Source organism: Fringilla coelebs, assembly GCF_963513975.1.
Source record: "Fringilla coelebs genome assembly, chromosome: 1".
NCBI classification, from domain to species: Eukaryota; Metazoa; Chordata; class Aves; order Passeriformes; family Fringillidae; genus Fringilla; species Fringilla coelebs.
This window is the reverse complement of record NC_140028.1, coordinates 120,851,294-120,866,997: the sequence shown is the minus strand read 5'-3', so window position 1 is coordinate 120,866,997 and position 15,704 is coordinate 120,851,294. Positions and strand designations below refer to the sequence as shown.

At 37.4% G+C, this 15,704-nt stretch overlaps 1 protein-coding gene across 2 annotated transcripts in view; it reads left to right on the top strand.

The window, feature by feature from the left end:
• PALS2 (protein associated with LIN7 2, MAGUK p55 family member) overlaps nucleotides 1–15,704 on the top strand; it is a 52,871-nt gene that overhangs the window by 25,223 nt on the left and 11,944 nt on the right. The window contains exons 2-3 of one of the 2 annotated variants that reach the window (XM_084206591.1): nucleotides 2,762–2,883; nucleotides 7,624–7,776. In XM_084206591.1, the coding sequence (XP_084062717.1) occupies nucleotides 2,767–2,883; nucleotides 7,624–7,776 (270 nt within the window). In that variant the 5' untranslated portion in view covers nucleotides 2,762–2,766. The remainder of the gene's footprint in view (nucleotides 1–2,761; nucleotides 2,884–7,623; nucleotides 7,777–15,704) is intronic. The other variant, XM_084206592.1, reaches the window with a different exon arrangement.

Sequence of the window (15,704 nt, the reverse complement as noted above, 5' to 3'; positions counted from 1 at the left end):
TGAAAGTGACCCATGGCTTGTATAATACGCATAAAACACTGAGATTAAAATGCTTTGTCTAGTCCATCAAAAAGTGTCCATGTATTTGTGGTCTATTCTTTTTAAATAAACCAGCAGACATAATTCCTGTTGGAATATGCTCTTGATGATTATTTTTGGCAAATAACATTTGATCATGTTCTGAATGTTTTGCCAGGTGAGTGTAAAGCAGTGAAACATGGTGAAGCATATAAATGTTCCTCTGCCTACTATGTGCTAGGTAACAGGTGCAAAGACTGTTGAAGCTTAACCTTTCTCTCATGCTAAAATTTTTTTGCTTAACGTTGTAACTGATTAAAATAAAGGGATACTTAAAGGTATTATTTTTTTATTCAGCTACTTAGAAAGATCTTCCCTTTAAGATGGGGAACTATATACACTGAGGCAATATTGAGCCTCATATTGTGTTCAAACACAAACAATACAGCATGAGTAAAGGTGCCTTATCCTGCCTTTTTGGTTTGGTTTCTAATATTGAGACAACACTATTTATAGCTAAGAAAACTCTTGCCATGATGACTGTGCCATGAGGCAACCAACACACAACTGTAGGAAGCTGTTTCTGAGAACAGCTGGTTTTGGTTTTGATGACCTGGAATGCAAGTCTGCCTTCGTGAATTTTTTGAACTCTGCATGTTGATAAAGCTGGTTGGTCTTTTTAAAAAATTCTGAAATATACTTCAGTAGTTCTGATGCTAGATGTTTGTGAAACCTTTATTAAATAAAATATTAATTTGAAAATACCCTGACTATTTGCATGAAGCCATTCTTCTGAAGCTTAACATTGCTCTTAACATTTTCTTTTTGATCATGAAGTTTTTATGTTGGGACTGTTTATTAAAATTTGATCTAAGGCAGAATTCTGAAAGGCTTAAGTAAGAAACAGGATAATGTCATGGAGATAATATGAACAATGTGTTTATTATAGATGTTTTTGTCACCATCAAGTGCGGGAATTGCAGCTGGTAGTTGAGATGCATACTTCGACTTCAAGGAAGCTTTGCATTTTCTCTGATTATTTGTAGGAGAAAAAGTGCTAACCTGAAATCCCTTAAAAAGAATTTACATAACTGTTAAAAATGTAAAGAAAGCTTATTATTCTAACAGTTTCATTACTATGCAGCACCTATGACGTAAATTGGCCAGAAACATCTGCCCACTTCTGCAGATAGTACAGCTTGCGTGACTACATTGAAAGTCACGAGTCTGAAACTGGGAATTGAGAAAATGTGAAGAAGGCAGTTTCATATGCAGCTGAACTAGTCAGGAGGTAGGACATACCTGATCTGGGGAAGTTGTGGACTGTTTACATGGTAATTTTGTGACTTTATGTAATATGTGACTTTATGTTGCTGACAGGACTTTGTCTGTTACAAAGTAGAAATAATGCTGCTTCAAAATCTGAAAACATAAAGTGTTATTTTCCCTCCTACTTATGGTTTCACAGAAAAATCACTTTTTTTGAAACAAAAAGTGTACTTAAAACATTTAACATAATACAGGTCTTTTGACATGCACTGCTGTTGTTAAAATGTTGCACGTGAGTTGATTTGCTTGTTGAAAAGTTATTTCCACTTAACAGAAAGAATGGCCAGAAATTTTTTTCTTCACATGGAATTTTCTAGGAAGAATTGGAATCAGAAAGTAGGTGTTGAGAAATGCAGTTTGTTCTGTTACTGTGCATTTTCATAATAGCTTTCATTATAAAGCAGTGAGGAAATTTAAGGGTAAATTCCTGTGTGGGAGAAGGGGCATATAGGCTTTTCTAATTCTCTTGATATATACTACTGTGCAACATGCAGAGCATTGCAGAACGCAGTGGTTATTTCAAGGCTTCTGGGCTTGTTGGGGATCTCAACTGGAGATTTTGTTAGTATACCTGTGTGTGTGTCTATTTGAGCATGCATGTATAGCTTGGCAGGAGTTTAAAAGAGTAAAGTTAAGAACAAGAACAAATTCTCTTAACTCACCTCGATGACTTCAGGGGATCAGACAGCTGGGATGGTGGCATTTTCTGACATTTCTTTGGGCAGCATTGTTGACTCTCAGCCAAGAGTGGTTCTCTCAGCAAGTGTGAGGGTACCGGGCAGGCGCGATGCATTTCTCATTGTAGGGTGTACTTCCCATTGCAGTGTGTTGTGGGACCAGGCTGGTGTTAGCATCTGCACTGTGTGCACTTAGTGCCAGAGTGCAGTGGGTCAGGACTGGCTGTAAAGGGCTGCTGGGGTGACACAAGCGTTCCCACAGTAAAAGCTGCCTTGGAAACAAATTTTTGGTTTAAAAAAATTGATTTGGAACTACGCGTTCACTTTTACAACAGTGAATCTGCCTCTACAAGCATTGTAAAACTTGTTCATTCCTGTATGTATGAGGGCTGAAAAGTTCTGAAAAATATGAAATAATAAGAGTACTGAAGGAGTTGATTTTATTGTATTTGGAAGATTATGCATACCTTATACATAGTTTATACTTGTTTGTTTTTTCAATCCTTAGTAGCAAATCTTGGAAGGAATGTGCTGGGCCTGGATTCAGTTGGATGCAACCTTTATTTCATTTTTCAGACACACACACACAAAAAGTTTTTTCTGTTCTGTCCCCTTCTTAGTAGATGTATTTGACTGCTTATAATCTTTAAAGTTAATGTTGTGGTGTTTCCCAGAGCTCTTGCTCCTTATGGAAGCCTGTTTTGGTCAGTATTTACTTTTTGTTTTTGTTTTGTCAGCAGCCATGCAGCAGGTCTTAGACAACCTTACTGATCTGCCGACATCAACAGGAGCTGAAGAAATAGACCTGATTTTTCTTAAAGGAATTATGGAAAACCCTATCGTAAGATCGCTTGCTAAGGTATTTAAATTTGCTGCTTTGAGTAGAATCTGGAAATGTTCTAACTCTTACATTATTTTGTGAACATTGAGTGTGGATTGAGTTATCCACAGCACACTGGTGGTTTGTCTTATTAAAAGACTTGAAGGCCAGCTTGAAGGTGAAGAGTTCATTTAATTTCTGTGCATTCTGGTTAATAGTTATATAGAAAAATCTAGAGGAAGATGAAAAATTCAGACACTACAGAAAAAATGTGGTTACATTATTTATAAAGAGAAATCATAATATTTGAAATCAGAAGCAGTTGATTTTAATGTAGTCTTGTAGCTGCTGTTGTGTGCATAACCCATATGCCTTCTGACTTTCAGTGGTTTTGCCAGAGATGTAAACTGAGAGCACTCACCTTCATTATCCCATGGCATAAAAATGTTTTCTTTTCATCTTTAGCTCAAAACTACTTTCTGATATGCCAGGAAAATAATTTCTCCATGCCCTCAGACTAATCTCAGACTAATAATTTTATCTTTGATTGCCAGCTCTCTAGAACATGGATTATTCTAAGTTTTTGTTCTTGAATTACAAAAATCTTTTATGTGTGGGTGGTAGCAATCAATTATAAATATGTAATGTGATATTTGCAAAAAAATCTTTGGACTCTTTAATTAAAATGTATCTGGTCTTACCAGTAGGAAGTGCAGTCAAATACTGCACTTCACTCACATACGTTCTTAATCTTACTTCATAAAAATAAGCTCCTTTCATGAGGAAAACCCAGTTAACTTAAATACAGCAGTCTCTTTAGTAGGAATAGACATCTGAAAGCAGTCCCCTCTGGGTAGGTATGAAATCCTCTGTAAAGCTAAAGGATTGTTGCCCAGGGATTTTGTTCAGTATAAAAATCTGGAAAGGAAGACTTTGCATGAGAATTCATATAAGAATTTACTTCTGTTTGGCTGTTCAAAAAATTGGTTTAAGTTGAAGATATGGTGCAGTAATAAACTTAAAAGTAATGGAAGTGTCTTATCTGCTGGTGATATGACTGCAGAGAGAAAGATTTGTGTACTAAATTTGCTAGAGTAAGTAAAAGCGTTTTTTTACTGACGATGGGAACAACTTTTAAGTATCTGCTGCATAAGTCATCTTTAATATTTATCAAGAAGAAAATGTTAACTGCAAAGCCTTTTTTTCTTATAAAGAATTTGTGCTTTAATGGCCAGTAACAATTAGGTGGAATTTAATGACTAGCAGATGTAAAAAAAAGTGCTTGTAACAGAAAGAGATTCTTAACTGTACACATGCTTTATCTAGAATGCTTAAAGGTTTTAATTGTGTTCACATGGTGTGACTGCACTCATATTTTCTTAGTAATTATTTTGGAAAAATCCTCAGTCTTAACGAGCAGTGCTAAATAAGGATAAGATCAAAACACATTTGGTGAAGCATATGTAATTCACATTTTTGTCCCTAAAAATACATAAACTTGCTTCTCTATTAGAAGAGCTGGTTCTCAGTTCTCAGTCATCTCAGTTCTCTGAGATGGTTACATTGTGTAAGCAGAATCATTTCAAAGCAGGCCAGAAATGCAAAAGCTTTTTCAGTTTCCTTTATTAGCCAGTTATTAAGATGAATCATTATGTAAAGTACACCAAAGACAATAAGAAACTTGGGAAAATGTGCCACAAGCTATATACAAACTTATTTTCTCCTTTTGGTCCTTAAATAAATGAAGGCAAGCAATAAGTATAGTAGTCAGTTTATAGTATTTTGCAGTGCATTTTGGCTGATCTTTTAAAACTGGTTTACATTCATTTCACAGTTTTCCTGTATAGAATGAGGGTAATAAGTTAGAAATTACAGATTTTTTTGGGCATAGTGTTCTTTTGCTGAACCTTTCCACTTTTCAGTAGGTGGTAGAGGAAAGGAGAACTGTTATCATTGTAAAATGTTTTTTCCTGTCACTGATGTTTATAGAATCATAGAGTAGTTTTGGCTGGAGGTGGCCTTTAAAGGTCACCTTGTCTAACCCCTTTGCAATGAGCAGGGACATCTTCAACTAGATCAGGTTGCTCAGGGCCCAGTCCAGCCTGACCTTAATTTTTCCAGGGATGGAGTGTTTACAACCTTTCTGGGCAACCTATTGCAGTGTTTTAACCACACCCATCCTGAAACTTTTCTTCCTTATATCTAGTCTCAATCTACCTTCTTTTAGTTTAAAATCATGATGCTCTGTCCTATTGCTAAAGGCCCTACTAAAAATTTGTTCCCATCTTTCTTGTAAGCTCCCTTTAAGTATTGAAAGACTGCTATAAGGTCTTCACAGAGTCTTCTCTTTTCCAGACTTAACAACCCCAACTCCATATCTTTCTTATGCTGATGTTTGTGTTCAGCCCTAGGTAGTTTTTAGAATTAATATGCTTTTTGGAAAATAACTGTTGAGCTTTGAACAAGCATGAATTCTCCTCAGTTTTGCTACTGAACTATGGTATGAAAATTCTCTTCTCCTAGATTGTTAACTATTCTCTCAAACCTCAAAACTTTATTTTCTTTCTGCTGTTACACTACTGCTTTTAGCATTGTATCACAGCATACAGCGGACCAATGAATGCCCAGCCAGGCCAAGGAAACATCTTGGGAGTAATCTATAAGCATTAGTCCAGTATTTAAGATGTCAGATTGTTGGAGGTAAATGCCTTACTATTTGAGCATTTGGCGGGTATGATATATACTGAATGCACAGAAAGGCTCAATTCAGTATAAAGATTTCTGAAATGTTCTATTAAAATGAAAAAAAAATTGCAATATCCAAGTTAGATATTCCTATTTGTTTGTTTTTTAACTTACTCATACGATTCCATATCCTGTTACTCCTCAACATATTACAGGATCAGAGATTGTTTACTGATGAAACTTTGTTCCCCAATATATACATGGCCTTGATTTTGGAGTGAAGGGTGAGAATATTTGTATTTAGATTATATCACTCAGTGGTGTTTTTTTGAAAACAATGAGTGAGAAAAAAGGTAATTCATATTCTATAATCTTACAAAGGTTTTGGTGTTGGGTTATGTTTAAAAATCACTAGATTTGTGTTTTTACTTGCTGTAAAAGAACTAAAATTGTAAAAGAAGGATATTGTTTACTGTATGTGTTCTGTACAAAATAGCATTCCCTTATAAAGGAGAATGTGTGTAGGTGCCGAGCTTCCTATAACTTTGTAGTCACAGTTGTTTGGTTTGTGTGTGTTGGTGTTGGAGAATGTTTGAAATGCCTTTCTGTTAAGTTAACCTTTCCAGAGTTTGGCCATCAGGCCTGAAGAAATAGCATTTTATAGATATGAAGTACAATTTAATACTCATATTATTTCAGGAAGCAAAGTTCTCTGCTTTTAGCAAAATTTTATTTTATTGTCTGTATTAAAACAATAATAAGAGAGCAGAAGTGCTCACATACCTTCAAATTATATCTGTGGGAAGTATATATAGGTGACACTGAATTATTTCTATTATGTATTTGTTTTTTATATGCCAAAGTAATTGCTCCTTTGTAAATTTCTTGTTGCTGTAGTGTTGGAAATAACTTTAAATTGAGAATCTGAGTTATTTTTGGCCTCCTCTTATTCCCTAGTTCTATGATAGAGCACTGTCTGTAATAAATAAATTAAACATTCGGAGATGCTTCTCTTCCTGCTCAAAGCACCTACCTTTCAATGGATTTCAGTATCTGCAGAGTTCAGGAAATGATTATGTCTGCAGGAATAGCTCTAGAATTAGATGAAAGGTTATCAAAGAATCACAAGATGGTTGAGGCTGCAAGGGACCTCTGGAAGGCATTTGGTCCAACTCTCCCTACTCAAGCAGGGCCACCTGGAGATGTTGCCCAGGACCACATCCAGCTTTTGAGTATCCCCAAGGACGGCAACTGCCATCTTCTCTGGGCAACCTGTGCTAGTGCTCAGTCTCCCTTATGCTGGAAAAAGTGTTTCCTGATGTTCAGACAGAGCTTCTTGAGTTTCATTTTATGCCCACTGTCTGCTGTCCTGTCACCAGTCACCACTGGAAACAGGCTGTCCCTGTCCTCTTTGCATAGTATACTTCTTTTACACATTGATGAGATTTCCCTGAGCCTTCTCTTTTCCAGGCAGAACAGTACCAGTTTGATCAGCCTTTCCTCAAATGTGAGGTGCTCCATATCCTTCATCATCTTTGTGGCCCTTTACAGAATGTCCAGAGTGTTCCAGGTGTGGCCTCACTAGTAACACTTTTAATGCAGCCCAGGATACTGCTGGCTGCCTTTGACTCCAACTTTTCTTCAGCATTTCCTTCAGTTAGGCAGATTTTAGCAGATAGAATGTGCTGTTCAGAAGGTGTTTGAATGGGAGGAGTCTGAGGTAAATGTTTTTCATGCAGACTCTGGAAAGATCCCATAGTTTCTTTTCTGCCCTTCTTCTAGAAGGTGTACTTGTCCAGGATTCCAAAGCAGGAAAGGTCCTGAGGTGCTGTACTGTTGATAGAGCAGTACTTGGTGTGTATAGCATATAGGAGATATGCACTTAAAAGCCTCTCTGGTATGTGCTGCTTATAAAATTTATTGGGTCCTGCAGTTGAGCATGCAAAATCCTTCAGCAGTTGAATCAGGTTATCCTATATATAATTTTTCTGGCTTTTCTGCTGAAGATTGCACTGAGAAATTACTTGAAAACTTTATAGATTTGAACCACTCAAAACTTATTTACATTATAGTCTCATGTATTTAATCTTACAGGCTCACGAACGACTGGAAGATTCTAAACTTGAGGCTGTCAGTGACAACAACCTGGAGCTGGTGAATGAAATTCTTGAAGACATCAGTCCCTTAGTAAATAAGGATGAAAATGTTGCAGAATTGGTTGGAATACTCAAGGAGCCTCATTTTCAGGTGCCACTTTTTTACTGTATGTTACCAACTTAATGTATCAGTGTCCACATACAGATCTAGGAATAGCAATGAAACAAAACCTGAACTATAACAAAATGTAATATGTAGGATTTTACTCCAAATAAAAGGTAAATCAGAAGCCATGTTAAAAATAAACATGATTTTATTCTTTGATATAATTTCAAAAAGACCCTTACTTACTGTATTAGATTCTACTGGAGTGTCTGTCATAAATCTTGGACATGCTTTTACTTCATGCGTGACTGGAGTTTCCATAAAAATTCCCTGAAGGTTTGCTTCATCCATAACATTTCCATGTGATCTCAGTTCCTGATCATGAGCATTGTCCATTTCAGTTCAACTGTTTGCACTCATACACGTGTAGGACGTACAGTTTGCAGAGTGAATGAACGTGATTCTTCTGTGAGCTGATCTGCACTGCAGCTGAAGCTGAGACTCTGCATCGCTCTCACTGTTGCTCTGCTTAAGTGAAGTGTTGACATATGCTTGTCAAAAGCAGATGTTTTTCCATTTTGCTGTTTCTATGACTAGCTTCTGTTCTGAGCCTCAAAGATCAAGGTTTGAAAATCCTTTGTAGATTCTGGCCTTTCTAGGTTGGATTCAGTGGACTTGCTACTTCAGTGGACTGCTACTAAGCTAAAGGTATTCTGTAGAATAACATAAACAACTTTTTGCCATACTATAAGTGGGTTTCTTTTTGCACACAGCTATGAAGTCATAGGCATTTTTGGTATAGATGAGTTTAAACACACTTCTCCCCCAGGTTTTTCATTACATGTTTTACAAACATGTAATATAGCGTAGCAGTGAGATATATTACTGTTTAACATGGATAAACACTGAACATGCTTTTGGTTATATTGTGTTCTATTGGGAAAGAAATCGCCTCAAGAACTCAGCTTTTGGGGCAGTAGCTTTTCTGAGTACTGACAATTCCTCTGCCTCTCCTGTGTTGGCCTCCTTTGTGCTCTTAGTTGTCCAGAAAGGCATCATAGCAGAGTGATGAAAAACTATGATTTGGAGACTTACTGGTGCATAAACCTGCAAATCAGTCTTTGATCCTGTAGAAGAAATTGGTACTTGAAAAGGACTGGATGAGTTTGGAGGAATTGATAGTTAAAATGCACAGGGATTAGGATTGAGGGCCAACTGTGCATTGACAGACCTGACAATGATCCATTGTGTTAGACAGAGAAAATAAAGTTTGAAAGTCAAAGAGGATGATGAATCAAAAGATGAAAAGGGCATAACAATTGAAGTGCTGCACTTTGAAAGACTCAGTAGCAATGATCTCTGGAGAGAGATGGCAAAGGCCAGAGACAAGCTTGGGAAAAGGATCTTTGGGGTGGAAACTGAAGATGGCCTGTAGGAGACAGATCAAATAAGAATTTTTGGGTGACTAAGAATCAAATAAGAATTACTGGATGAATAGCCAACACTAAGGCAAACCCAGCATTTATTCCTGCTTTGTGGTCAGATCTACAGAGAGGTAGAAGGTGATGTTGGTGTCAGGTACTTCATTAGTTCAGGCTTGAGCAACTTAAACATGTAATGTAAAGGTTCCAAAATAACTGGTGAACTGGAATGTCAGTATTTATGCTCTTTCTTGTACCTTTTTTGTTTCTTGATATATAAGGAGCAGACATGAAACTGCATATATGCTATCTTAACTTTACAGTTTTGTTCAGTTTTAGTACTACCTAATTGTATGTTAAAGGTCCATTTAGCAAACATCTCTTCTGTTTTCCTTCCCTGTCCCTGGAGTAGGTGTCTAGTGAAGGCTGTAAGGCTGGAACAAGCCAACAATGTTACCTTCCAAAATGTGTTGTGAAGATTTAGCGATTTGTTGCTAAGACTTCTGAGTGAGAAGTTCTGTCATCCACCTGTGGTGCTCTTCCATGGGCTTATTCAGTTGTTTGTTCAACCCATGTGAAAATCTGTCATTCACAGCATCCCCCATCTGAGTGGAGACTGTGCTCTTTTGGGTTTGAGACTGTCCCCTGTCAATTTCACTTAATATTCCCATTCTCTTGTGTAGGAAGAAAGTGAACAGTTTTTCTTAATCAGCTTTTCCATGTTACTTGCGGTTTGAGAGACCTCATTGTGTCTCTGTGTCAAATAAATAAAATGAAGGCAAGCAAAGCTGTATACAGGCATGGATTTCTAAAGTAGTGTCATAATTTACATTGTATTTCCTACTCATGGCCTAAAAGTTCCTAGTATTTGGTTTGCCTGTTTAACAGCTGATGAATAGATCAAAGCTCAGTTGGAAGGGACTTAAAATGATCATCTACACCAGCTGCCTTACCAATTCAGAGCTGACTGAAAATGAAAGCCTGCTATTAAGGGTATTGTCCAAATGCCTGTTAAACACTGACATACATGGGACATCAACCACCTCTTTAGGAGCCTGTTCCAGTGTTTGACCAGCCTGTCAGTAAGGAAGAGGTAGGTACCTCTAGGCTCAGGGAGAGTAGAGGTGGATTGCGTCTTAGGCTCAGTTTGGTTTTGTATTGTTTACATCTTTGAGATACCATTTCTGAGTCTGTCATTTCATACATTAAAGTAGGATTGTGTTTTCCCTTGTAGTCTGTGTTGAATTTAATTTGCCTTGTTCTCAGTCTGTTGCTCATGAGGTGCCTCTGCAGGTTACAGTCAGTTGTTTCAGTCCTTGAGTAGTTCATCAGCATCAGCAAACTGTCATTTCACTTCTCATCCCCATTTCCTAGGTCATTTATTTGACATGTCAGTATATTGGCAGGTGTAGAACTGAGCCCAGATGCCTGTGGAAATCACATGATGACATGAATTCTGAAAACTAAAAATATTATATTCCTGGCACAAATTTTTCTGTCTTCTAACCAATATTTTCTTCCACTTGAAAGCCTTACTGCTTATCCTGTTATAGTTTTGTTTTTCTGAAAGCCTTCTGCTAAAGGGCTGTGGTAGTTGTTCTACATTAACAACTCTAACTGCCTGGTTGCCATGCTTGGTGACTCTTACAAGGAATCCGACTAGATTTGAGAAACATAACTTCCTTTATTAAGCATGTCGATGCTTTCCCATGATCCATTTTGTCCAGTCATTGTGGGTTTTTTGGAAACTTCTGATTTGTTTAGTATCAGCGTCACACCGTTTTGCAGTTTGTTAACTCTTTCTTGGAACCTATTTTAAATATTCATGTCATGGTTATTGCTTATATGCTGCTTCTTTCCCTATAGTGTTGGGTGAGTCATGGACGTGTAAGAAAAATGCAGTGCAACTTTGTTTGCTGCAAAACCTGGATTGTACAAAAAGGACAAAAAAGTGTGAAAGGAAGAGAAAATAGGTGGTTAAGATAGTTAAATGCTGCCCTGGAGAACTGGCCTATTCATCACTCTGTCAGAATTGGAATTAATTTTCAAAAAAAGTCTGAAGAGGTTTTAATTTGTATTTTTAAATTTATTTTCTGTGTGCCTGTTGTGAGGCATTCAGTCTCATTTGCAGAAACAATGAGCAGTTTGGGCTGCTGTGTATAGGCAAAAGCACCTAGCTACTTACTTCTTCAAAGTATATCTGCTGTGACTCAATTCAGAAGCCGAAAATTAGGGATAATTTTCAGCCCTTAATTTTGTACTTCCATTACGCATGTGAAGGCAAGCAACAAAATCAGCTGAGGTCAAAGTACTATTTTTTATTGAACTGATATCATAGTTATGACCACTCTAGAAGTACTTCTAGGACAAATTGCAGACCAAAATGTAGATATAGTATCTTTTTTTAAGGTTTGAGAAAGCTATGTGTCTCCTTCTGCAAAAAGGAAACAGAAAATTACCTAAATACTCAATAAATAAGTGCTATCATTTCTGCCTCATTTGGTGCAAGTAGGCATATTCCAAATTCTGCATGAAGGGAAAGAGGAAAAATACTATGTCAATTGCATTTATAGAAAAAGTCTTGCATCCTTTCTCCAGCTCAGTAAAAGTGCTAGCAACCCAACCTGACTCTTTCAAAGTTCCATGGACACTACTGTGTAATTGGTTTAGAGGCTGACTGTATTTTACAAATGAATGGTTCCACTTTATCACAGCCTCACCTTACAGTTGTGACCTGCCTTGGCATACAAGTATAAAACGTGATATACAAGGCATCAGTGCAGTGGTTTGTTTGTATGTATCATTTAGAAATACCAAATTACAGGACTTCATTTTTTCTACACATCTTTGTAGAAGAGCATTTGGGCAGGACTGACTCTGGAGTACAGGTGCATGCCTGGCTGTATTATTATTCCCTCTCTTTTCTCCTTTCGTTTCCTTGTTTTTTCATCCCTTCCGCTCTTTACCCTTTTTAGTTTTGACTGAACTTTTCAGAGGTCAAAGTGTGAAAGTTCTAATGAGTTTCACAGTATTGATGGCTGGCCAGTAGGTCAGTATGTGTTGGAGAGCCAGCTGGCACATCCTGCACATGGAAAAGGCTGTAGCAAATCTTACCAGACAGTAGCTGGAGAGTAGAAGATAGGAGTGGCAAGAGAGGTTGCCTTGAGGAAAGAAGCAGCAGTTAAAAATTTTCACACTGTTGGAGTGGTTAAACATACAGAAGAATCACTTCTACTTTCTCTTGGAAGAGCTTGTTCTGTTACTTTCACCCTTCAAGAATTAGCTAAACCATTCATCCAAAATAGATTCTGCTGGCAATAAAATACTTAATCTGAAAAGCAGCCAGTATTTTCTTCTTCTAGTTAGGTTTGTAAGGGCTGATCATACCTTTAAAATGTTTTATTTAGAAAAAGTAATCTTAAATTGTCTCCTAGACAGGTATTAATATATAGGATTATTTTCCCTACATATTCTTGTGTTCTTACCATCCCTTCTGATTTTTCTAAGGTCATGATTCCCTCACTTTTCCAGGAGAGCCTTTAAAGTGTGTTCTTTTCACATGAACATTAGGGCTCTCTAGTCTATTTATTAAGTTCTAATATTTAAACAAGGTTATCAGGGAAGACTAGCACACATTTAGTGTATAAAAGAGGAAAGGAACTATTTAGATACTTCTAGGCCTAAAGTGTTAGGAAAGGAGGCCTGAATTCAAGACTATAGAGTCATTCTACTCTTGTGTATTCCCTCCTACCACAGCCCCCAGTTTGTAATTTAATCATTCTTTTGGATCAGAATTTGAGAAATAGTTATTCTGTTATTTAGGGCAGTGCTTCATAACATGTTTGGATTGTGTTGAGAATTATTTTAATTAAAAACAAATGTTGAGGTTGAACTTCGCTTCAGTGCTGTAGAGAGCCTTGCATGTTTAATGGTTCTCTGTTTACTGAATTTTCATTTACTTTTTAAAATATTTTTTTGCCTGTCAAATATATGCAGCCCCAGAAAACTACTGTAAAGAGATCAATATCTTCTAAGTTTATGGATTGTTTTTTGACAACGTCTTGCATAAAGAGACCATACTGTCTGTCACAGGACTGTGTATCCACAGGACTATGTGTTACTTCTTGTGATTTGTAGCAGTTCTTCTAAATGCCCTTTTCTGACAATACTGGCATTTTTTCATGAGAACCTTTCTACAGCTATCCAGTCTTGGATAATCAGCTGATCCTGTCTACAGGAGGAGATTTTGTATGGATGAAACTTTGAACCATATTATGGTTGTTGATCAGTCCATGTTGTTTGCAGACTTTGGCAGTGGTTTTATAAGTGTTCCAGCACCAGTATGGAAAGGTCAGATTCCAGTGGAGCTCTGGAGTTGCAGGAACACAGGATATCACTTTTTTGGGTATCACAAGAAAGAAACAAGAGAAGTTCATGTAACTGTATTTCTCAGTTTCCTCAGCCGTGTTCCTGAAATAAGAAAGTAACTTAGCGACAGAAAATGTTGGCAAGTAGTCCGGCAGTGGTACAGACGCAAGGCCCCATTGCCAGGTGCCTGTACTTAAGTGTTCTTCAGGACTGTAGGTTATGACCTGGCTGGCTGGAAACAGGCTCATAAAACTGCTACAGATTCTTGAGTTTCAGAACTGAGAGTTAGGTGTGGGACAGTAATAAGTTAACTGTGCCTTCAGGAAACCAATGAACTACTTTTCTTAAAGAAAGCACTTTAGAGTTGTGGGCAGTCCCTGATGGTCCTTCTGTGACTCAGGCATTGTGTAAACAGTAGGGAAAAGATCCTTTGACTGAGAGATGGTTAAGTAGCAGTTGTATGAATTCATGCTTATCCATAAAACTGAGTGGTTAAAAAGGATCAGAATGTGAAATGGGATCAGATTTAAGAACTGAAGAATTTTACGAAGCTTTTTAATTTGAAAAGGACGACACAGACTGTTATTTCAGTAGGCTTTTTGGACTGTGGATCAGATTATAATCTATAAATTGCATTACCATTAAAGGGCAGAGACCTGTCCAGACAGCTGTGTGAGGCTTTATGAGAAGTAATAGTGGGTTGTGGTCAGAAACTTCAGAGAAAATTTGTTCTAGCATACAACCAGAAGAAAACTGGAAGTTTTCTTAGTTTCATTTTGGAAATGCATAAACATCCAAAAATATGTTGTTTGCAAACATTGCCAGAGAGATCTATTCTCCTGGTTTCTGGATTGGATGTGTCTTGGATAGTGAAGAATTAGAAATTGCTACCATCTGACAGCTGCTTGATTTAAATAAATGATTGTTTTTCCTATTTAATTTGATTTGGTTTGTGTCCACAGTATCAGAGCAGCCACAATAAGCAGCTGTCTTTACAGTCTTATTGGAAGGGGCAAAATCGGTGAATTAATACTCCTTCTAACCTCAAGCTGAAATATCAGCAGGTTCATCGTGTAATGGGCAGATTAAAATGACTGTTCAGGTTTGTGACACTCTGAGGGCTTGCATGCTGAGCTTAGCACTAAACCTAAATGTGGTTGCACAGCCTTTAGCTTAGAGGTGGCTTACAGAAGGATGGAGCAGACTGCATAGCAAATCATTACTCTTACCTGCTCGCCTGCTCTGCTTTCTGATAGTTTGCTGTCTTCCTCTGGCATGTGCATGTCAGTATCAGTGATAGTCCCATGGTGTCTTCTTTTTTTAGCTACTTCTGTGACACAGTCAGTAACCTGCCTTAAGACTAAATCTGACCAGTCACTGTTGAAAACAAAGCTGTGTAGTTGGAGGCCCAGTAGGCATTTCTTCTGCTTGCTGCTTCTCTCTGTGTATCTGTCAGTGCGACTCCCTGTGCTGTAGGATGTTTTACCTTGGACTACTGTGTATGATGGTTATTGGGTGTCCCTTCTCCTCTCATAGAATCACAGAATGGTTTGGGTTGGAAGGGACCTTTAAGATCTTCTTGTTCCAGATCCCCCACCATGGGCAGGGACACCTTAAACTAGAAGGTGACAGAAAGACAGAAACTCTGAAAGTCTCCACTGTCTTAGTGCACAAGTTTGATCTTGGTTTACCTGTATGTATTGTCTTATACATTTTTCTTTATCCTAAGATATCTTTTATGAAAAAATCATGCCTAAATTACATTGTCTTCCAAACATGATTACATTCATTTGGATCTCCTCCTTCTAACTTGTATTTATGTGTGTGGACTGGAGAAAACACTGTTAACTCTAAGGTCTGAGCTCCTGTCTTCCAGAAAGTAAACTCTGTAAGCTTGGCTTCATTTGTTACTAGAATTCTGCCTTGGCTTTATTCAAGCAGGAAGCTCTCATTCTGCAGATAGCTGGAAATCCTTGCATACTTGTCATTATCCAAATTACTGTGGAGGAAAATTTTATTGAATTAAACACAACTATCTAATTATGAGTTATCTTCATTTTTTTGCAGTGAGTTGTTCATTTACTGTAACCATTTGCTCAGATACTGTCTCATTAGGTGGAAGACTATTTTAGGTACTCCTTTTTCTGTCTTCTTCCCTTTTAACATTAAACATTCCTCCCCAGT